The sequence below is a fragment of the Lagopus leucura genome, unplaced genomic scaffold (genome assembly GCF_019238085.1).
Source record: "Lagopus leucura isolate 7727_CA_CO unplaced genomic scaffold, USGS_WTPT01 Super-Scaffold_100001, whole genome shotgun sequence".
Classification (NCBI taxonomy): Eukaryota; Metazoa; Chordata; class Aves; order Galliformes; family Phasianidae; genus Lagopus; species Lagopus leucura.
The window spans coordinates 23784418-23808850 of NW_024962262.1; the positions used below are offsets into that span (position 1 = coordinate 23784418).

The following is a 24433-nucleotide window of genomic DNA, read 5'->3' on the forward strand; positions in this document are numbered from 1 at the left end:
TTTATTTTTTGTATATGCTTATTACCTTCAAAGACTGACATCTTTTTCTGTTGTTACGGTCTCCTTGTGGCACACTAGTAACAGCTCTTCAGGAGTCAGTAAAAGTGATTAAATAACATACAGATTATGTCAAATGATACTGTTCAGATGATTGACTTCAAAATGCAAAGTAAAGGCAATTGAGTGTGATTACTGGTGCTAACCATTTTAGGCTTCCCTTTGTAAAAAAAAGCATGTTCATTTACAACTGAAAACAAATGCTGTTTCTGCTGTTTAGTATTCATGTAGGTAGAATTAGATTGTTGACTAGAGAGGATATTATAACACAAATGCTATCTTAAAAATTTGTTACTTACTAATATCTTGGTGCTTGCAGTATATATACATTCAGATTCACAGGGAAAGTAATAAGGCTCTCTTTAGTATTTCATGTACAAATTTACTCAGCAGATTTGCTTTATTAAACTGTAAATAGTGGGATGTGGTAAATGAAAAATCCAGGAAGTGAATGAACAGTTTATTCACCATTAATGCTTATTGAAACACACCTTTCATTAACTGCCACTGAATATTAGCTATGAAATTCTCATCTTGCCTTGAATGTTACCCATTAACTATTTGTACAGTTGAAAGGCTAACATGGTTTTAAATCAGCCTTTAAAATAGTTATCCTAAATGTAACTATATATATTCACAAAAACTGCATTTAGCATGTTTGAGATTCAAGCCTATATTGCTTCAAATTCTTCTTCTTTAATTGTACAAGATAAACAGAAATGACCTATTAATTTAAAGAAAATCTACCACCACCGAATGTATGCGCTCCTATAAACAAGCAAGATGAACTTGACCTTGTTTGAACTTGTTTTGATGTGGCCCAGATGGTAAGCTACATGCTTGAATAGCAGTCTAAAGCTGAGGAAAAACTCATATACCAAGATCTAGATTTATAGCCTTTTGCAAATTCTTACCTTGTATTGTCCTTTCAGCATCTGTTCTGCCCCCACTGCGGTCAGCTTCTATCTCTGGGGTCAGAGAGTCTAGAAGCATAGAAAGGTAAGACTGACACATATTTCATTTGATTCTTATAGCCCTTTTTACAACCTGTTACTCTAAAGCTGAATTACAATACAATCAACCTTTGTCAGTTTTTTTTTTTAACGTTGAACAATGACTAGAGGCCAGGACAATTTTTTGTTAGACGAGTGAGATTAATGAGCAATAGATTTTTCAAGCATAAAGGTAGGAAGAAAAAGAAGAAGGAAAAAAAATGACTTCTCAAGCTAATAATATAAAATAGTCCCAGTTGGGATATTCTCTCCAGTAAATTTATTTGTACATGCTATATAAAGTAACAAAAGAAAAAAGAGAGGGACATCACTTGAACAAAGGAGAGAGATTTTCCTTTTTTCCCCCCTCCCACCATGTTATAAATTTCATACTAACAAGATTCTTTAGACACTTAAATTGAAAATTAATGACACAGAAGGAAAAGCTCGCTTCTTACCATTTAGGACCCTGAGACTATCTGTTGAAGCTGCTTGTTTCAGTGTCTGTTCTGCTTGCTCCCGTCGTTTAGTCTCAAATTCAAGTGCTTCCTGCAATTTCCTCTTTGCCTTCTTTTCCTTCTTTAACCTTTTCTGAATTATTGCTAGAAGGAAGAAAGTCAGTGTACTCAAATTCAGATCTGGAACTTGGCCACACAATTACGTAGTAAGAGTTCCAAGAAAGAATACAACTGTAACAGTTCATATAAATTGTGTAATTACACACTATCTATTTAAACTACCTGAAATTTGCTGGATTTACACATAGATATGTAAAGAGCTACTGCTCTATACCATGCTGTATCTTTTAATAAACAGATGAGGATTTGTGAAAATGTAAGATGGAAAATCTTGGAACTCAATCCAAACCCTTTATATTAGAAACAACTGGACAGTGCCAGATCCCCAAGCCAACTAATTAGTACTTTGCTTTCTCAAATGTAAGGGAAAATATTAGGAAAGTAACAAAAATTCAGTGCTGAAAACCTTACTTAATAAATGTTCTCCCTGCTTCTTGTTCACATTCTATATAAAGAAAATGGTTGCAGGAAGAGGATATAAATGATTCATGCAAGATAGGTTTTAAAGAAAATCCATCATGATTTTCTTTTTTATGTTACCGGACGGTTGCTTCCCAATTACAACTAAAATAAAACTTCTATGTTCCCTGACTGAAGGAACATATCACAGATTATGTCCTCAGTGGAACAGAGTAATGTGAACTTTTTTTTTTCTTTTTTCCTACTCCATAAAAGTGGAAGTGATCCTCTAAAGAAATCATACAAAGTTGTAGAGCACAGCCTTATTTACCCAACCAAACTCCAACTCTTTTTTCATTCAGGGTTTTCATAGACATGCATGTAAGATCTTTCTGGTTAATCCCTTCCTAGAGAATCTGTCATTTTTACACTAACTATAGAAGTACCATTACCAAAACCAGATACTAGGTGATACTAGGCTTGATTATTACTTCTCCAAAGTAACCATTTGTATCTGGTTTAGAAAGAAATGCTGGAGAGGTTAAAAATACATGTCCACTGGTTCACACTCCCCATTTTCAATAGTCATAGCTGCAACTTTCACAGAATACAAATCATGAATTTTTTAAAGGGATCCATCATGATTATTTCTATTTAATGTATATGCTAAGAGAAAGCGCTTTTTGAGTAGTCTTAGATTTTTTTTCTGTGTTGCCATACAGAACTGTTTAGATACAAAATGCATATTAGCACAAACCCTGTAGTGAGAACAGCTACATCATTAACGTGTAAGATTTTGGAATTTTGGCACTTCCTCATTTTGTGTAGTAAAACTACTTTTCAGGGATATCGTCTTATACTATGAAAGAACAGCTAGTATCTATACAAAGGCTAAACTAAATACATTTTGAATCATTGCACCATTTTAATGTTTTCATTATAAGTACTTTGAAAGCGATCTCAATAAATGAGAAGGAAACATATGTTGCTTTCTGAATTAAAATGTCATCATGGCTGACACATTGTAGATGTGACTACAGCAGTCAGAGCCAGAATTAGCAAGCCCTTACTGTGTAGCTGCTCACAGAACAGAGATTATCCTACTTTCACTGGTTGATGAGACACATCCTACAGCCTTAGGAATCACTAATTGGGATATTTACAAAGAAGGAAGGAAACAATACACTAAATAAGCAGACTGTAGAACATACACTAGCAGCAGAAAGAGGTTTGACTTGTGTTAACATGACTAGCAAGGTAGGCACTGATACTGGTTGCCTAATGCTGAAGATTCCATTTACCTAATAGGCTTTGACCTGTGTATGACAGTGTGCATATATTTCTGTGCTGCAGCTTTTTAAGGGTATTTCAGTCTTTTTTTTTTTTTATAGAATGTTTCTCAATAGGGATGTGGTACACTTCTCCCATCTCGCTCACACCTCTATTAAGATGTGAGATTTCCTTTCAGACATGACATTTGCCATTGGAAAACTGATGCCAACTAAAACTAATGTAAGGCAAAGCCTCCTACGTATTTTTCCGTCTTTAACTGAAGAACAAATTCTCAAAATAATTACGTCTTATTTTTTCTCTCCTACTTGGCTTTCTTCATCATAAGGAATAATATGTTATTTTTATTTTATTTTGTACAGAAGCATCCACTAGTGGAGAAAGCCATCCTCATTACATTTATTTTACTGCATTACACTATTAAGTGCTCAGATCCATTCCTCTTTGGTTTGACTCTTTTACCAGTGCAGTATCGTCATACAAAGATATAAAAGAAGCAGATAATGCATAGTGCAGAAAATATCACTGTCAATTATTTCACTATCCTAAGCAAAGTAAAGGACTATCACATGCTCTTTCTTGAAATGCATATTGCCTAATTTTACTCATTGAAAGTATATGTGTCTAGTCCAGCTTAGTCAGTGATATTACTTTCAGTGCTAACAGGAAGAGAAAGAGGTATTCATAGTGTAATTGACCTCACCAACTTGTCTCAGGATGTAGGAATTGCTTTATTGAAAGGAATGGAATTTATGTTGCATAAGCATAACATATATGTTGCAAGCATAATATATTATGCTTGAACAACGTGCTTAATTTCTACACGGCAAAACTCAAAGTGAGATGAGTCCTCACCTATACCTTTTCTGTTGTGCGTATTATTGCCTAACTCTAAAAAAGGGATGCATGATTGAAGGATTATGAGACAGAGCTAGACGAGGATGAGAAGAAATGAACCATTTTAGAAAACTTCTTTAAAAGTGTAACTATTCCAATTGTACTGAGCAAAATAGGTCATTTGTGGACACAGTTATAATTCACTACACAGTTTTGATAATTGTTTTTCTTGTAAGTTTAAAAAGGAAAATTAACAATGTCCTGCCTTTTGAAGGGTCAAGGCATGAAATAGGATTACACTGCTTACTTACAGGTAGAATGTTAGTCAAAGGAATAATGATACTGGTTGTAAATCCAAGAGTTCTTGGGGTTCCTTTTTTAGATGATTTACAGAAAGCTAAGCTGGACAAGAAAAGTATTATAACTATAGCCCTGCAAAAATACATATCTGCCATGCCTGCCATTTGTGTTAAGCAGCAAGTTAAACCCATAGGTTGTCTGGACCTTGCAATGTAATTAGACACTTTTAAAGAACAAGACATGCATATAGTGAAAAGGAGAGCTATAAGGCAAGATGCAAACATGTATAGCATGCAAATAGTTAATAGTGAACTGCCCTAACTTCACCATCAATGTTTTAGAATGGTGTACTATATCTTAATTTTAAATCATTAAATCATTAAATCATTAAGAAATTTATATGCTTTACACTGGGATCTTTCTCAAGGAGAACCTTAGCTGCTCCTTCTATAAACATGTTTGACCTACTGCATTATACAATGCTTACATGTTACTATTAACTTCATATTTTATTACATACAGATTGCCTAAATATGCAGTATATGACTCTTACCACATAAGAACAGAGATGAATTCATAACACCTCAAAGAGACTAAAATTTGATAAAGTTGTGTTTGCTTTAAGTAGCTATCCTTTTTCATAATGGTCGCAACCTGCCAAAGTCCATAACTGCACCTTCTGTGTTTACATTTGCAGTGTTTATTGCTGATATGTTGTAATAAGTCATATTCAAGACAAATACAGAAAAAAAAGGAAGGTGGTTGTACTAAATTTCATGCAGATCCTATGCAAAATTAGGATCAGGTAGACTGCGAAACTTCCTGTATTGCAGTCAGCTTGTACGTAACATGAATACTGGAGAAAGGTTTTGTTGAAACACAAATGCTTGAAAAAAAACTAGGTTTCTGAAGGAAAAAAAATTACAAGGTATTTATGTTTGCTTTATTAAGATACCTCTATTTTTCTGCTCCACAGCCAACTGTTTCTCAAGCGTTTCCCTCAGTTCTCGTTCCCTGAAGAGCTCCATCTTCAGCTCTGTCTTTTCCAGTTGGACTTGTTTCTCTTGAGCTCTGGCATTGTCTATAGCAACCTTTAGTAGACCCTGTTAAAAAACAAAACAAACAAACAAAAAAAAATGTTTGAGGAATATTACAACAGATGACATAATAAATAACTTCTATTATTTATCTCTGATTAGTCATATGAGATTTTACAAATGAAATAATCCTTTTACTGGTTCAAAGTTTCCTGGTTATCAAGAGCAAAATGTAACTCTTTTGTTAGACTCTAAATCTAAGAGTCAAGTTTTCACAGAAGATGCAAGCTGATCTTCAAATACGTGTAAAACTAATATAAAAAAGTTATAGGGATAGGTTTATTCTTCATGGAAGATAAAAGATAACAAGCCTATACAAGCCACTTGCCAGTTAAAACAAAAAGAGCTGTCCTATTGACAGCAAATTGTCAGTCTCATTATTTATCAACTGAAGAATGGCAAATTTAGTCTCCAGTACAATTCCTTATTGCTGTTCATTATTACTACATTCTATATTGTTTCTGAGGAAGATTAAGTTGTTGAGATGTTAAACAGAGGACACAGAGGACACTCACAAAGCAGAAAGATCTTTCTGCCTTAAAAAGTACATTAGTGATTTTGTGCAATTGTTATCTCACAACAGACGGCAAAACACAATGATCTCTTAATTTCTTGAGTTGGTATGTTGGAAAAAAAATCTACATTTTTGTGGTTATTGCATCAGGAAATAGTAACTTGTTTTCTTTTTTTTCTTGAGAATTTTAATCTACAGTTCCTCCTTTTTGCAAGGAAACAGATCTTGGCATATCTAATAGCTAGATAATTAGGACACTGATATAAACTACAAAAAGAGGAGGGGAAATAGGGTTGAAAGAAAGATAGAAAGAGAAAATAACTCCATATTCCAGAATTCTGGCCATCAGGCTCTTGGCTCTACACTTTTATCTCTTTCACTTGAAGCTATCATAATATAGTAGATAATTAAGCATAGCTAGGCATATATGAACCTGCATGGATATGAACCTAACTCTTCCATATCCTAGGCAAGTCTCCTGACAACCATAGATCCGTAGATAGAACCATAGATTATTATTTTGACCCAAGAGGGATGTGCTGATATGAAGCAAAACAATGCCAACAAGACAGACTGAAGAAGTTGCTGGTAGTTATTTTAGGAAAGTTAAAAGATCAAAAGTTCAGAATCAAGACCCAGTTTCAGAGCTGCATACTACAGACACAAAATTATGTTCGCCAACTCATGAGTTTCCTCACCATTTAAGCACATTTCCTTAATTAAATTCTGAGTTTCAAGTTTTTTTCACAATTTTTTTAAAAATATCTCCCAAAAGAACAGGCCAGCACTACGATACTTGAAAATGGAAAAAAGCACTTTCTTGAGTGTTAGTATGCACCTTTCTCTTGCTGGCCTTCCTAATGTCAGTGCCTACCATTGAAATTTGTGTCCTTCCACTTCTTCTTTTAAGTCTGTTCTTCAGAGTTCATTATTTTCATTATTCCTCATCCTCACTCTTAACTAAATTGTTGCCACAAGTGTTGTTACACTAAGAATTTAATTCTTGCAGTTTTATTATACTTCAATATATTAAAGTCCACAGCAACTGAAATAAATCAAACTTTCCAACAGCAAGGACCACATGGTCACTTTAATGATGCACACTACAGAAGAATAAGACCACATTTGAAAATATCAAACAACAGTAACTCAAAAAAATGTGCTTATAAATATGATTACTGTTTTAGCAATTTTCTTTAAAAGAAAAAAATAACTAAAACACAAAGATATTTTGTGTTGACCATTAAACTTAGATGACTTCTAAAGAAAATCATGTAAAGCTAAATACAAAGCTCCAAAGACAAATGCAAAGTAAAATAGATTTTTTTAATATTATCATTCACTTGAAATCCCCCTTTATGAATCATAGAATCCTTAGAGTTGGAAGAGACCTCTAAAGGCCATCTATTCCAATTCCCTAGCAATGAACAGGGACATCACAGCTAGATCAGCTTGCCCAGGGCATTATCCAGTCTTGCCTTGAATGTCTCCAGGGATGGGGCATCAACCACATATCTAGGCAACACATTCCAGTGCCTCATCATCCTCACTGTGAAAGACTTCTTCCTTATATCCAACTTAAATCTACTCTCTTTAAACTTGAAATCATTGCTACTTGTTCTATTACCACAGACTCTGCTAAAAAATCTGTCCCCTTCTTTTCTGTTGCTCCCCTTTACAGACTGACAAGCTGCTATTATGTTACCTTGGAGCCTTCTCTTCTCCAGGCTGAACAGCCCCAGCTCTCTTAGCCTATCCTCATAGGAGAGGCGTTCTGTTCCTTGGTTCATTTCTGTGGCCCTTCCCTGGACACAATCCAACAAGTCTATCATCACAGAATCTCATAGAATGGCCTGGGATGAAAAGGACCACGATGATCACACAGTTTCAACCCCCCTGCCACGTGAAGGGTCACCAACCACTAGACCAGGCTGCCCAGAGCCACATCCAGCCTGGCCTGGAATGCCTCCAGGGACGGGGCATCCACAACCTCCTTGGGCAACCTGTTCCAGTGCGTCACCACCCTCTGAGTGAAAAACTTCCTCCTAATATCTAACCTAAATCTCTCCTGACTCAGTTTAAACCATTCCCCCATGTCCTATCACTGTAGACTCTTGTAAACAGCCATTCCCCTTCTTAAGCTCCCCTTTTTATAAGCTCCCTTCAAGTATTGGATGGCCACAGTGAGGTCTCCCTGGAGCCTTCTCTTCTCCAAGCTGAACAAGCCCAGTTCTCTCAACCTTTCCTCATAGGAGAGATGCTCCAGCCCTCTGATCATCTTAGTGGCCCTCCTCTGTACCCGCTCCATGAGCTCTATGTCCTTCTTGTGCTGGGGGCCCCAGGCCTGGATGCAGTACTCCAGATGGGGCCTCATAAGAGCTGAGTAGAGGGGGACAATCACCTCCCTTTCCCTGCTGGCCACCCCTTTTTTAATGCAGCCCAGAACACAGTTGGCCTTCTGGGCTGCAGGTGCACACTGCAATGTCTATGTCTCTCCTGTACTGAGAACTCCACATCTCGATGCAGTACTCCAGGTGAGGCCTCACCAAAACAGAGGGGCAGGATCACGCCCCTCAATCTGCTGGCCATACTTCTTCAGATGAAGCCCAGGATATGGTTGGTGTTCCAGGCTGTGAGGGCACAATGCTGGCTCATGTCCAGGTTCCCATTTACCAGTACACCCAATTTTTTTTCAGCTGGGCTGCAATCAATCCTTTCATCCCCAGCTTATATCGGTAATGGGGCTTGCCTTGACACAGGTGCAGGACCTCGTGTCTGGATTTGTTGAACCCCATGAGGTTCACCTGGGCCCACTGCTCAAGTCTGTCTAGGTCCCTCTGGATGGCATCCCATCCCTCTGGTGCACTGACCCCAACACACAGCTTGATGTCATCAGCAAAACTGCTGAGAGTGATTCAGATAGGAATTATGGTATCAATACCTGCCTCTAGTTTATGTTGGAAGTCTAGAGTATTTTAATCTCCTCCAATTCATCTTACTAGGACACATGATACGTCCAAATCATGAATAAAAAAAAGCAGACAAAGAGAAATTATGCAAAGAATACTTGTAGATTATAAGCATATTGTCAAATAATTTCAAAGATTCAAATACCTTTCCCAAATTCTTGCCATCCATCTTATTTAACCATAAAGGCAAGCTGCTAAAACAACTGCCATCTTTACTCAGTTCAACTATATTCATGTACATGTTTCTTCTTCATCAGGAATAAACAATTAGTAACAAATGAAAGAGATCATTACGTCAAGTGCCCTTTTAGATCACCCCAATTAAAACTTTAGTTTAGCTGTATTTTAATGCTAAGATACCAAATTCTAATTTTCTGCTCTGATTGCTCGTTGACTTATCTTTGAAAGATGCACTCTTAGTGCAAAGTCTAGAGATCATTTAGCAAGATGCCAATGTTGGCACCACTTAATGTGTTGATTGGTTGTATTATCAGTAGCAGTTTAAAATAAATTACTGTTAAACTATTATTGTCCTTGGCTAACAAATATTTTTGTGTTTTAAATATCCATGAATGAACATGGAGAATAATTCTAATGTAACGCAGACGTGTAATTTTATATTAAAATCGCTGCATAGTATGAAGCTGCTAAAAGCATATTACATTTTCTATTGAATTTCTGCACCACACTTCCTCCTTCAACCTCTCATTTTTTTAAACCCTCTGCTAACGTAGCTAATGGTAATACATTACCTATTGCTGCTGATTATGTCTGAAAAATATTAGCTTTTTGGAGCCAAGACACACTAGGGACTACTTATAAGCTACACAAAATTAAGTTTCATTTTTAGAAGTTAAATCAGTGCACATCAGTAGGCGTCCAATGTAGAAAAAAATCTTCACTAGAGCCAAACTGATGCATATGCAAAAGTGCTGTTGCTGCCAATGACATCTCTAATGCAAAAATACTGGAAACATTCAGTATCTCTTCAGTATTTGATGAAGAAGGGCTGAGAAAATCAACTAAAAAGTACAGCATCTAAAAATTATCAGTGCCCTCTGGAACAGGAATAGCAATTTCAGAGTTGCACGAAATTCTATTAATTCTCCCAGTGGATCATCTGTAAAAGATTATACAAAATACAGTATGTCCAACTTGTATTTGCTATGGCTAATCCTCTAACCTGATATTAAATCAATATGCTGCCAATGACAACGGGAAATGCAGTGCAACACAGGACATTAACAAAAGAAAAATATTTCCCTTTAGGGAAGGTCAGATGTTATGGAGGCTGGATAATGATAATTGTAGTGAACATCCTCAGGTTCCAGATTTGTTTTTAATACAGTATGGCTCGATCAGAAGCAGGGCTTTTAACATGGCATGCCAATCCTCCTGTCTGTGTCGCTGTTTATATTATATATATATATATAATATATACTATATAACATATTATATATATATACATATATATATATATATATATATATATAATTTCAGTGTAATATTAAACATTGACATTTTCCCCAGGAGACTTAAGAGATTATTCTGATATATATACATATATATATATATTATTTTGTTTATTTGTTTGTTTATTTGTTTGTTTGTTTTCTTTGTTGATTTGCTTGACATTTTACACTGATAAGTCCTCTAGAAATATTCTAAATTAAAAATTTAATTTGATGTATGGTCAATGTCTCTTCCCATTCACTGACTAATAGTTATCTCTAACATACTTGTAAACGCTGTCTAGTGAGGATAGATTATTATCTTTTACAAATTAAATGTATCTCTATCTTAAAGCCAGTATCACCCATCACTATTTAAATAAATAAATAAATAAATAAATAAAATCATGTATTGCCTATAGAGGAAAAAAGGTATTTAGAACCTCCTTCTCATTCTAGCTACTACTGTGTGTTATGGATAACACACTTAGCTACATAGTTATTTGTGACTTTAAAATGGCCTTCCTAGTTCATCCAGAAGACTTACTAGTCTGTCTAGAAGACATTGCTTTACTTCCAGTAATTGCCCATATAATTTTTATGCTCTCATTATTGAGGAAATAAAAAACAACTGCATATAAACAATTTATACTAACCTTTACAGGTTAAATTCTGAATATTTGCAATTTGAATCTGACTGCCAGCTTAGTAAAATATGCAAAGTAATGTAACACAGCATGACTGTAACTACAGATGACTCTAAGAAAGACATTTTTTGTAATATCTCAGATTGAAAACCTCCATCATTGGTAAAAGCATGATATTGTTCATTAATATTTTTTGTGAAAAATAATTTTCTCTTCAATTTTAGCAGAAATCAAACAGGAAAACACAAAGAAAAACTGTGATTTTTACTTTACCCAATGTTTGTACTATTTTTCTCCTGTTTACTCAATCATAGATGGCAACAGCACAGGAGACTCACAGCAATAAAGCCAGTTGTTCTCTTTGTTTTCAGAAGGGAATTCTGTGTGCAATCATACATTTCTTTTATTAACATCAGTGGGATACTTGTAGTCTATTATACATATTTCTCTGAAAAATACTTAGCAGTAAGACTGTATCAATGGAAAAACGTAACTGTTGGTGCAATTAATTCATCCTCTAGTTATTAATAGAAAATCAGCCCATGGTCAGTAAGTATTTAGACTCTAAAAGCCTAAAATAACATTACTGTTATCCAGGAACACTGCATTATCATGAAAGGCTGTGGCTGTAACATACTTTGGCATAACTGGGTCATGACTCCAAAAGGTGAATTTATGTGAAAGATAGGGAAACATCTTCAGCTTTCTTACTAGTACCCACATATCATTTTGCTGTGATCCACCTTCCTTTACCCTTTATCCTCTCTGATGCTGCATACAGACTTTCAAAATTTCATCTAGAAGAAATTAACAAATACACAGTGGAAAGGAACAGACACTTGTTTAAAGTTGTCTGGGGAAATTTATTTTCTCTTCCTTTTAAATGTGTAGATATACAGCTGAATAAGAAAATATGGTCCCATCTCATTTGTTTTATTTGTGTATTCAATTATATTTTGTTAGTTAATTATTTATATCTATCCCGGCAGTTCCCAGAAAGACTTAACCTTGCTTGTTCCAGACTCTGTATATTTGGATTATCTTTCTTTAAATGTACAAATAATTAAACACTGTTCATTGTTGAGTTTTTGTTTTTTTGTTAGTGTTTCTTTTTTATTTTTAGGTTTTTTATTTTTTCAATAAATATTTTTCAAGTCCTGGTTTCAGCTGGGATAGAGTTAATTTTCTTAAGCGTGGCAAGTATGACACTGTGTTTTGGATTTAGAGGTGTTGATAACACATTGACATTTTAGTTGTTGCAGAGCAATGCTTACACACAAAGTCAAGGACTTTTCAGCTTCAGGTAGTGCCTCCCTAAGTGGAAGCAGGAAGGGGCACAAGGAGCTGGGAGGGAACAAGACTAGGTCAGCTGGCCTAAACTGGCCAAAAGGATAATCCACATTCTGTGATGTGATGCCATGCTGAGCAACAAAACTGGGGGAGTTGGCTGCAGGGGCTGCCACTGCTTGGGAATCAGCTGGGCAGGTGGTTACAAATGTACTGTGCACCACACATTCTGTACATCCTTTTTGTTGTTACTGGTTTTATCTGGTTTTTGCTGTTGTTGGTTTTTTTTGTTTGTTTGTTTGTTTGTTTTTAAACCTAAGCCTGGCCCATCCCATCTTCTGGCCACCCCCTGACCCATGCCATCATGGTGGCGGGTCTGTCCCACTGAGCAGCCCTGCCCGGCCTGGGCATGCATCCATCTCTTGGCAACAACAATCCGTCAATGAGCTATTAGCACTGTCTGAGGTGAAACCAAGGCACAGGGAGGAGGGCACGGTGCAGTGCCAGCTTAAGGTATGGCAAAAAATTGTATGTATTTTGATATAATGGCTAAACACGGTTTTGCGAAAAGCAAAAAAAAAGTAACCTTGCTTTCTGTTATGGTAAAGGAATTGAGAATAGGTTTCAAGATTGCAAGAAAAACCACTGATCTTTTGGTACTTTCGCAACTCCATCTTCATTTGACAATAAATTCTTGAATTGGTATGTGAGATTTGCAATGAGATATTCAACAAAAAAATCTGACCATGTGTCTTTATTAGACTTTTATAAGAGAAAAATATCCCTCACTTCACAGTCATGCCTTATTCCTGTCATTCCTTTTGTACAATTTGTATATTTGTGAACAATTATTGTCTAGAACAAAGCACAGGAGAGTAAAATTTCATAAAAAATCTCTAATGGACACCTTGAGAACCTTGAGTACTAAGAATTGGAACCACCGCCATCAAATCAGACTGATGCGTTAGTTTCACAAATACTGGTCAGATATCCCACTAGTTTTATCGTTTTTTGCTCTTTTTAATTACTGTTTTAATAAAAATATTAACAATCAAAATGTTTTGTTATTTACATACATTAACTACATTATACGCTTCATGAAGGCTGCTCCAAAAGTAATTTTTTGTGTGTTATTATGTCAGCCTACAACATCAGAGGCAGATGTTGGTATTGGCAGTAAAGGTTGAACCTTCCCACCAATATTCTGTTACATGTTGTTGCTGTGTGACAGCAGTAGAGGGGCAGACATAAAATGGCATCTGATATGGAAGTGGTATCACTGAACTCTTCCTTATAGGAAAAATGGCACCCACTCACATGATGATAAAATCTTGCTGAATGTTTGTGGAGACCAAACAATGGATGTGAGCACAGAGAAGTGTTAGGTGATGTGTTTCAAGAGTGGCAACAAGTGACAGTGGGTCACCTCTACTGGTTCAGGTTTTGATGAGCATGGCATGCAGGCTAATGTTCATCACTGGTAGAAATGCATAGCTAATGGTGTAACTATGTTGAAAAGCAGTGTTTTGTAGCTGGGAATTTGTTCTATCAAACAAAGGTACTGTGCTCATTATATCTATTGTAGTTTCCATGAAAATAAGTAGGAAGCATTAATTTTTGAGTGACCTACATGTACATGGCCCAAGACAATTCCTCTTCGCACAGTGAGGCCCAGGCAAGTCAAAAGGTTGGACAGCAATGGATTAAGGTTTATTCGTTTAGATTTGATACCCATGGAAGACTTGATTAGTGTTTAGTAGACAGTTTTAAAGGAAGTAACCAGAGTTACGCAAGTTAAATTAACAGGCGTTACCGAAATTCATCAACATCTGCACAACTTTTTGCACACAATTTTCAAATATCAAGTGTTCACTAATTTTCTACTTAACTCAAAAGCACTGTCCCCATGTCTCCTCCTCACTCTGACAATGTTCAATATTAGAGTTTCTATTGCCCATACCTTGACTTCGTTCTATTTTAAAGCAGGACAGACTCTACATAATTTCTTCTGAAGGCACCCAGTTTCTATATTATGCACAAAACTGAGTCAGTACAGTAGATCATAACACCATCCCATCCTCACATGTTTGTGTAGCCTGAGGTTGCTTGCTTATGTAGTAATATGACCTTCATATTTGTAAAATATAGACATTCTCCACCACAGCATGTGGCAGGTCACGTATGTACCCCAATTCTATGACCTAATGAAGGTACATTTCATTTGCATTTCACAGGCAAACTTACATTTGTCCCGTGATATGTCTGCATTTTGGTCATATGTGATGCTTGGAAAAAGAGAACAGCAAAATCATTCATCTAGACCTTGGCTAGATTTTTGCTGTTTTCTTATTTAAAAGAACCTTAACATTGGAGGCAGGGAACAAACTGTAGGCAAAATGATATTTTCTAGAAAGTTAAATCTGCTTGGTTGCTAGTAACCTATTCTTAGTGCAGCTGAAAAAAGAGAATGGTGAGAAAGTTTGATGCTCCACTCTTTGTAATTTATACCTCTGTACTGAAAAGGATGCAAGATGTGCCTGGACTAAAGGAGAATAAAGGAAAATTGACCCAATGACAAGAGTTCTGTCCCATGTATTGAAGCATCATGGATTTCAGGTGGTACTTATGTATTTCCTAATAAAGTCATAAACCATATTGTGAGCAGTGACCACAGTACAAAATTTCCCCATTTCACAAATCCTGTTAAGAAGTTTGAACTTGTACCTGTACTTCAGTTATGGAACTGTTGGGCCATAGTTCACTTAAGTATCTGTGGTAGTCCTTTCATTACAGTAACCACAGAATATGGAAAACACTGTTTAAATGTCATTGATAAGAGAAACTGCCACTGTGCACAGGCTATTATAATAGCCTCTATTGTTTTAAAGAGAATACTTATCATTTTCTATCAAGGTAGGAAAATCAAGCTAGCTAAATATGTATATGAATAGGTACGTATAGTGAAGTATTTTTTTATATAGTCCTGATAGAGGTTTAAATGTATGGGGAAAAAAACAAACAAACATGCCTTGATGGTATGTGAAAGGACTCCCAGATATACAGTGAGACACAGAGACATATTGAAAAAAATCCAAAGAGTTTTACATGCAACCTGTTTACCCCGATGGGTGATTTGTCATGATGTGGAAAATCAAAGTAAGGAACAGTAAGTCAAAAAACACAATGAGAAAAAGCAAAAAGAAGTCTCTGGTTTCTTAATGATCTTGGCTCTCATTTTCTCTCTTCAACACATAAGATTAGTTTTAAAAAATAATTTAAAAAAAAGCAATGAAAGCAATGACCGAATTTCATGTTCGTGTTTTCTGTAAAACAACACTGAATACATTCTTAGCAAATTAATCCCAGTCATTTATCCTGAAGTCGTGCAGCACTCTCCTATTCAATCACGAGATTAGCTAACCTGTTGATGCTGAATGCCTTGCTCATTAGGTTGCTGTCTAGAGACATTGACTGCACACATTTGTCAAAAAAATTACTAGGAACTTTACTGTACATGCATGCAAAGCAAAAACATTAGATATTAACTTTTTTGTACCTTTGAAAAAAATATTCTTTATAGATTTCAACTGGTCTGCTAGAAGAATGCTAAATGTTGCAGAATTACCATATTTTATAATTTGTATAAGATCCAAAAGTTACAACAACTAAAACAAAATCCACACAAACAAAACAAAAAAAACCATTTACAATTATGTTCTTTTGTATCAGGCAGATATAATACTTTATTTCTAAACAGCAACTGTTTTTTATCTTTTTTCGTTGTTAGAACTCAAAACATCACTAATAAAGGGATCCTGTATACTTTTCATAAAACAAATACAAAGGGTCATAAAGTTGAAAGAGTTTGCTTAGGAAAACAAAGCAAAGAGGCTTTGGCCCTGTGTTGCATAGTGCTTTCTGAATAAAACTGAATTGACTCAATACATTTGCAGGAAAAAAAAGTATATTGAAAGTTAGAAGCTGCACAAACAAAGGTTGTATGTAATGAATACAGTATGGCTGCATTATTTCTTGCACTAACATTATGCTTCTTCATGCAACATACCGCTGCAAAAATTGCATCTGGAGAACACATGATCACTGAATTTGTGGGGAAAAAAATTCTTCATTCTAATATTAAACACTAACATCTAGGCAAATGTATACCTTGGACAATATTTGAATCAGGCTGTACTATGCACACAATAGACATTCTGACTACTGAATAGGAAATCTGCAGAAAATTTGGTAATACCCTTTGAAGTCTATTCTTTGAAGACATTACTTTAAGTGAAATGAGCTTACTTATAAAAGAAGTGCTTTTTTGTGAATGTTTTTGTGAATGCTTTTATGAGAGACACATTTCAAATAGCTTTAAATATCACTTCCACCTTGGCACTGCAGCAATTTGAAATAACTATTTATTAAAGAAATGTTTCTCTGTTTAGTAAATGAGATATACCTAAATAGTAAGATACATTTCATTAGCCTGTAATAAAAAGCGCATTTAAGACCAATGTTATTAAACACCCCAATGCCATTTTCATCAAATTCTCTGCTGTGGTCTAATACACAATCTATTTTTTTATGTACTGTAACTGACAGCTTCTAAATTCATTCATTTGTTGCGGTTTCTTTAAATCCCAAATTACTAGAAAGTTTCAGCAAATTAGTTTATCCAAATAATCTTATGAACTGATTAAGCTAAAATGGTTGTATTAATGTAGACAAATCTGAACAACTGGCTCCTCTCCACTCCTTTAAGCTGATCTACAGAAAGGCCTACCTGGATGTTAGTCAGAAGGGTCTCTATGGAGGACAATCCATCAGGGAATAGAAAAGGAGATGGAAAACCTGGAGGTAGTGGTTGCCCATGCCCAGTTAGAGAAAGTTTGTCAAGGCTGTCTCTTGCAGTTGGTGTGGAGAGCGGGGTCTCATCTGTATGTGATTGAAACAAAAATATAGAACAAGTTACGCTTGTCTGTTTTTATTAGACTTCAGTAATGGCTTCCCTAGTGGTTTCCAGAACATTTATTGCAAATTGGTTCCTGCTATCAGGAGAAAATGCTTTCTGCTGAATTTTCTTTAATGAAAAAGCTGTGGAGATACAACAAGATAACATTAATGAGTAACTTTATAAGCCTTTTAAATGCAGTCTCTAATGAGACTGAGTTTACAGTGCCATAGAATCTTTTTAAAACAAATATTATCTCACATATACTCGTGATAAAATATTCAAGCTGACTTTATGGGCACCTTACCAATTATCTCATTTTAGTTTGTGTTCTATTTGAACTGACAATAGAATATTTGCTAGCATGACATATATTTCATATAAGAGAAAAATTTGAACATAAGGTTTGCTATACAATTAACCCTTCCCACACAATGCTTTCATTTACAGGTCAGAAGATTCTGCAAACAGAAAATCTACAGACTGTCTAGGCATTTTTAATCAAAAAAGTATACCTGATTCGCACAGCTGAAACATGCTCTGAACAATAAATGATATTAACAGCATGGTTACAATCATTGGCCTAATTTTTTTTAAACACAGACATGTTCTAACAATTAGTGCTCAACTCCTTAGTGGAATCATCATAACAATCAGATCTGATCAGTTGTGACATCACAACGGGAAAAGACTCCCCGAGTCTGCAGACTTCTAAGATTAGTGTTTCATAGATAATCTGTGAGTGGATTATAAAGTAAGTGAAGAAAAAAAAAAAAAGAAGAAGAAAAAAAAAACTTCATTATACGTCTTTTTTTTTTTTCTTTTTTTTTTCTTTTTTTTTTAATTTTTGAAATATTTTTAGACTACCGTTGATATGATACAGAAATTTAGGTCAAGCTCATTGCACCAGATGTTAATCTGAATTCTTCAAAAAGGAAAACTATTTATACATGCATTTAGATATATATATCTATTCATATTTGTCTTAGTAATGGCTCAGTCATTAACTGAAACACTGATGTATCTCAGTACAATTCCGTGGCATCAGAATGCATACAGAACTCTGCACAGCTGTTTGACTACATGAGAGTTTGTCAGCCTTAGTCTATTTCATTTAGCTTTGATCAACATGATACATATTTTTTGAGGTGTATTAATTTCTTTTTTTTTTCTGCAATGTATTTTATTACAGTTTTAATGAATAGTTGTAGTTCACTTTTTATTCTAGCATACACATTGGGAAACGTATGATATAAAATTCCTGACGCTATTTTCCTAAAAAGAAATAAAAAGAAGTGAGGTGCTGTATATTGTAAAGTGGTAATAGTCTAGAGATAGAAAAATTGAAGTCTTTTCCAAGAACGGGTTAGAGTGTTTCAGCAGCCAAGGGAAAGCACAGTGTAACTCAGAATCCCTGTTCATCCCAGAATTTCATTTCCATCAACATTCCAGACAAAAGAAATCTCTGTTAAGCACTTTCAGTTGCTTGTTCCTTTCTCCATCTCCTCATGGGCTCCACTGTGCTGGCCACAACTTAATGGTGCTAGCGTAAAAGCTGCATCCACAATCTATTTTGGCACAGAAATGCCAAAATAGGCTCCTCGGCTTGTCCCACCTGGCTCTTTCTATAGCTAGTGAAGAGGAATACAGCGTTTTAAGGTGCTAATCCATATAAACTATTATAGCCATCAGAAGGATACAGAAGGAGAAAAATCTTCCTCTAGAAGTTCCTGTTAACTGTAAGAGGAGCCTCAGATGACTTGTTCAGATAGAAAGATCTACATTTGGAATGATCAACCATACCATGAAAACTGTTCTTCTCAGTTCACAGGGGCTTAGGCTGAGAGTAGCCTACAAAAGGAGTAAAAGCCCATTTAATATTCTCTGTGTTTTACAATCTGTGGCACAATTTTTACTTTCTCATAAAGTCTTAAGTAAAAAGTTTACCAAGCTAAGCTTTGTGAAACAAAGTAATGTTTACCAAGGAAAGCTTCAGCCCATAAAAAGATTTTGTTAAGTGTATTTCATCAGATTTTCCAGTCTGATCTCAACATACTGTTCAGAAAAACTGGCTGTAGATGACTGAACCTATATCTTACAAGATTAAAAGTAGACTATGAAAAATGTACTCTGTGTGCATCATCTATTCCTCACGCTATTCTGCTGTCTGTCATCATTTTGTTGTAACATACAATAACTTGACCCTAAATAATAGTTTTTTATTTTCTTTTCAACTTTAAAAATATTATAGATATATTCACCACATTAGGAAAAATAAACAAATAGGTAATCCTGGATACTGTAAACTACATTACTGCTCTCAAGTATTCCTGCTAGTTCATCTTCTGAAATCACGTTCTAGTGTGAAGAATAATTCTCTTTTTTTTTTTTTCCCCAAACTGCTGTCAGTATTGTTATGTGTTCATTAATCATAACAAACAATTCAAACTTAAGCAAAAATTATTATAGACTGATAAAGGCTGCACGATATTATTTTTGATTGATGTAAATATGGCTTTCACAAATGTTTCATACACAATGTTAAAAAAGCTACAAACCTCCTGTTTGGTATTCATGTGAGTTTTTGACTGAAGTCCTCCATATACTAGTGGTCCCAGAGAAAGTATTGACTTGCATGGCATAGAAAGGAAGAGTTTAATCACTAGTATGCATCATGGAACTAAATTATACAAATGTGAAAGTATGCCTCTAGGTTTGTCACATAGATAGGCCAAAAATCTCTTATCCTTCTTGAAATAACTTAAAATCTTACTAAAATTTTAGGCCTTGAGCTGAAAAAATGTTTTAAAACATATCAGATAAAACTCACCTACCTAAAAAAATACATAGACCTTACTTTGCTTAAAAACTGTTCTTTCAATGTAATCGTTGAGATAAAGAAAACTCCTAACATAGGTCTTACCTGAGATTTTGGGCAAAGGATTAAAGTCTCTGCTTTACTTTAATTACAAATACATGTTTTTTACTGTATTTTAGGCATGCTCAAAACATGTTTGTAATGGTTTTCTCAACAATGTACGGCACCGTTTTTCAACAGGCAAAATAACTTCAAAGGATTAAAGTTATGGATAATAGAATGAACTCAAAATCCAAACTCTTCTATTATAATAAATAACAGAAACAAATTTACACTGAAGGGGAAGACTAGAGAGTTGAACTTACAGTGAACTTAGTTTAATGAAATTTAAACTCAGAAAAAAATGTCAGACTAATGTGGCTTTGTTTTCCTGATGTCCCATGTGAAATAAACTTTGAGTGTGAGTATGTTTGAAACAGAGCAAATGTACATATTATACACAGGAAGCATGAATATTTGTGGATGTGAGATAAGCAATGATTGAGGGAATCTTGAAAAAATGCATTTTTAAGAAAAAGCACATTGTAAACATGGCCAATTAAAACAAAACCACATATCTTAGTAGCAATAATAATATGACCTCTTGCCACTGAAGCATTTAAAAATCTTCTATTCCTGCCTAAGTTCTCTTTTCTCAACACAGTGTTCCATCTTTGTTTCCAAATAATCATTAACATAGCATCTTTTGAACTGCTGCAAAGGAACTACTAACGGTCCTCAACCTGCTAGCGGAGCAACACTGCAGAAACGATAAGCCCTTGCTGGGAGACAGAGATCTGGCATTTTTAGCCTGAATACATCAAAGGAAGCATTCAAAGAAAAGTCGGGGCAAGAGGAGAAATAGGTTCAATCTACAACTCCATTGTCAGAGCTGGGAGCAGAACAGTAAAAGAGATGAAAAGAAAGAACAAGGTTGAACAAAGAAGTGGCCAGGCCTGTCTTGGCTTGTGCTGACCACCAAGATGTTATAAATTAACAGAAAAACAAGGATTGGACAAACTATTATTGAAATCTCTGCAGTATCAGAGCAAAGGTGAATCTGTACGTGACACTGGAACTAAATCACCATAACAGGCAAGTCTGAAACCAACACCTATCTTCAAAATATTTACAGATGCCACATCCATTAAACCAATTGCTCCTCAGTTTCAAAAAGTAACCTGTTTTTGATCAAACTAGATTTTATCTGTGAACAACAGAAGGTTTGGGCCAAATACAAGTAACATTTTTCACATTTTCACACTTGGTATGTTGCCATTCTATTTTGTTCTTCATGAGATAACATGGAAATAGACACTATGGAAGCTGTGACAGCTATTTAAACAATAATAGATGAACAGTGGTAGCCAGTCTATTGTCTGTGTTCCCAAATGCAAATAGGAAAAGTTTAGACTGGTCACTAATCAAAATGGAGAATGTTGATATTTGAAAGCAAGAGATAATGGCTGACTCAAAAATACTCTATAGATTAATGTCTTTCTATAATTTTAATGGCTCTTTGTTAAGTGTCCTGATAATTTTTTGGTTCTCTATAAAATACTTCAAACATTTGTTCCTAAAACAACTCACTCATAGCATTTAGTGCAAGCACAAAGGCAGACGTATTGTGGGTTGACACTGAGATGTGGAAGTTTGGAAACTGGTATGACTTGAAAAGGAGATAGAGACTAATAAAGAACTGAGTGAAAGCTAAACTGAGAAAACAGGATAGGAAGAGACTTAAGGTAGACAAACAGTTTGGAGAAGGATAGTGAAACTGAGATGAAATCATGGAGAAAAAAGTGCCCAAGGAGTAAGAAATTTGTACTAAGCAAGAAATTAACAAAATGCTATGCTGTTCAACACAACATATTTGTATAAGCTACGATTGTTGTGTTTCAAGCACAGTACTTCACTGCAAATGAAATTTATTACTGGTAAAATCAAATGCATAAAAACATCTACTTTAAAGATAAGCATTTTAGTTTTGTTAAGGAATTAATGCTGTAAAATCACTGTAAATGAATGAAGAGTTGGCAAAATATATCCAAAAAGTAAAAATGTAATTAGTGATGATGTGAGGATTTCTTCAGGCTCTTTGGACTAGATCACGTTCAGTTTATTCTTCATTTTATATGTCCCGAGGAGGGCCTCAGAGTCAATCAGCACAACTTATCTAATTTTCTCTTTCAATAAAAGGATTATTCTAATAACTTTTATCTTATTTTGCAGCCTATTACCGATTGGGGTTCGGTTAAGTAGTATTTACTGGTTTATTTATTCTAAGGATTTCACAATATTTTAGAATAAATTATCCTTCATATTTTTTTAACAAATGTATTTTACCATACAATAAAATGTTAAAATGCTAGTATTGCTTCGACATTTGGAAGCGTAATAATATATAATGCCCCAAATAGAATAATACTGTTTTGCTGTCCCTACATCAAAAATTGTTCTGTTCACTCACAGAAATTTGCACAGAATAAAAGTGCATTTTATGCATTTAAGTACATCAAATGGTCAGGAAAAGCAGGATATTCAGAGGTGACTCCAAAAAGGAATTCAGCATATATAGTACAAGTATCTTGAACACCTGATAACGAACTTTAGCTAACCCTAAAGAAATACAAATTCTAAGGAAAAATGATGGTAAGAAAGGTACATTAAATATTTTAATGTGTTTTTAAACAATATATTAGTATAAACACAAGGCATGTGATAATATTGTAACTTGAAGTTCTTAAATACGAGTACTATGTCCATTACTTCTTTTTTAAAGATACTTAAATGCTACTGGCAGAGATCTAATACTGATAAAAGCCAACTGTGCTTTGGATGCTGAAAAAAGTATAAATGTATTTTACTGATTCATGTCAAATGTCCCAGTTAGCATTCTACTAGCTCCACTCCATCAGCCAGGCAATTCTGAGTGCTAACAGGAATGTTCCTCTGCTTCATAGCAATTCTTCAAGAAGTGCTTCTGTGCACAAGTGTATGTGGAGAGTTGTGTGAATGTGGCTCATTACACATTCATAAATGCAATTCTCAGCTTTTTCTGGAGTCATGTTCATAATCTGAACTTGTGTCAATAATCATCCACGCAACAAAGAGGATGTGGCTGGGAAATCAAAACCTACCACACATGATACTAGCCATCTCATTTCTTTTACTGTGTTGGCTTTAGAAGCTCACAGCCTACCCCAGGTAGCCCAACTATCTTTCTGGCTTTCCTGAATATATGCAACACCAAAGATCAAGCCAAGTATGCTGAATCAGATCAGGATTTATGATTAGCATCAAACGTTAAATTAGGGATTGGACTTAAAAACAGAATGAGTGTATTGCATACTAAGCCTTACATTTTCAAAATTATGAACAGATAAAAACAACACATAAGCGAATATGTCCAACGCATACAATCTTAATTTTGTATTGCCTGTTCTCTACACTTTAAATGTCTTTGTATGGCTACCGCAAAAGGCAGAGAAAAAATACCACAAAAAGTAACAAATATATTTTGCTTGATTTTACTGGATTATTTCAAATGAAAAATGCTTTGGCTTAATACTCAGGACCATCTATTCTTTTGAAATTTAAGGTGATTAAAGAATAATGAAATAACAGACATTTTATGTAAGTTACAAGTTGTAAGAAGGGAATTCTTGATAAGCACAGTTGGTAACTTGTAATTCTCTGAAAGTGAAGGTTTTGTGCCAGGAACTGCACTGCATTCATACTGTTTTTTTTGTTTGTATTGTGGATTCATAGAGTCATAGAATCACAGAATGACTTGGGTTGATCCGCAAGGATCATCAAGCTCCAGCCCCCTTGCCACATACAGGGCTGCCAAACTCCACATCTAATACTAGACCAGGCTGCCCAGGGCACCATCCAGCCTGGGCCTGAACAGTTCCAGGGGCAGGGCATGCACAAGCTCTCTGAGCAGACTGGATTGTTTTCATTTGGTTGATTGGTTGGTCTGTGTTCAATTAATATGCCTAATATTCATTCTCTTCAGAAAAAAAAATGAAGCCCACGTTTTCAGAAACTCCCTATATAGTCATGTTGCAATTATGGTGTATTGAGCATCAGCACTGCCACAGCCTTGTCACATGGCCTCTGGTAACCTGCTAACGGCAGACTGGATTACCAACCAGAAAGTGAAAAGACAGTGGTATGCCTGTGCAGCATTCAGCAGTTG

At 35.2% G+C, this 24433-nt stretch overlaps 1 protein-coding gene across 5 annotated transcripts in view; it reads right to left on the bottom strand.

Moving 5' to 3' along the window:
• The window catches only part of DACH1 (dachshund family transcription factor 1), a 356177-nt gene that overhangs the window by 32557 nt on the left and 299187 nt on the right, over positions 1–24433 (bottom strand). For all 5 annotated transcript variants that reach the window (XM_042867808.1, XM_042867810.1, XM_042867806.1 and 2 more), the window contains 4 exons: positions 17205–17356; positions 5409–5556; positions 1508–1651; positions 972–1040 (listed from right to left, as the gene is read on the bottom strand). In XM_042867808.1, coding sequence (XP_042723742.1) covers positions 972–1040; positions 1508–1651; positions 5409–5556; positions 17205–17356 — 513 coding nt within the window. The remainder of the gene's footprint in view (positions 1–971; positions 1041–1507; positions 1652–5408; positions 5557–17204; positions 17357–24433) is intronic.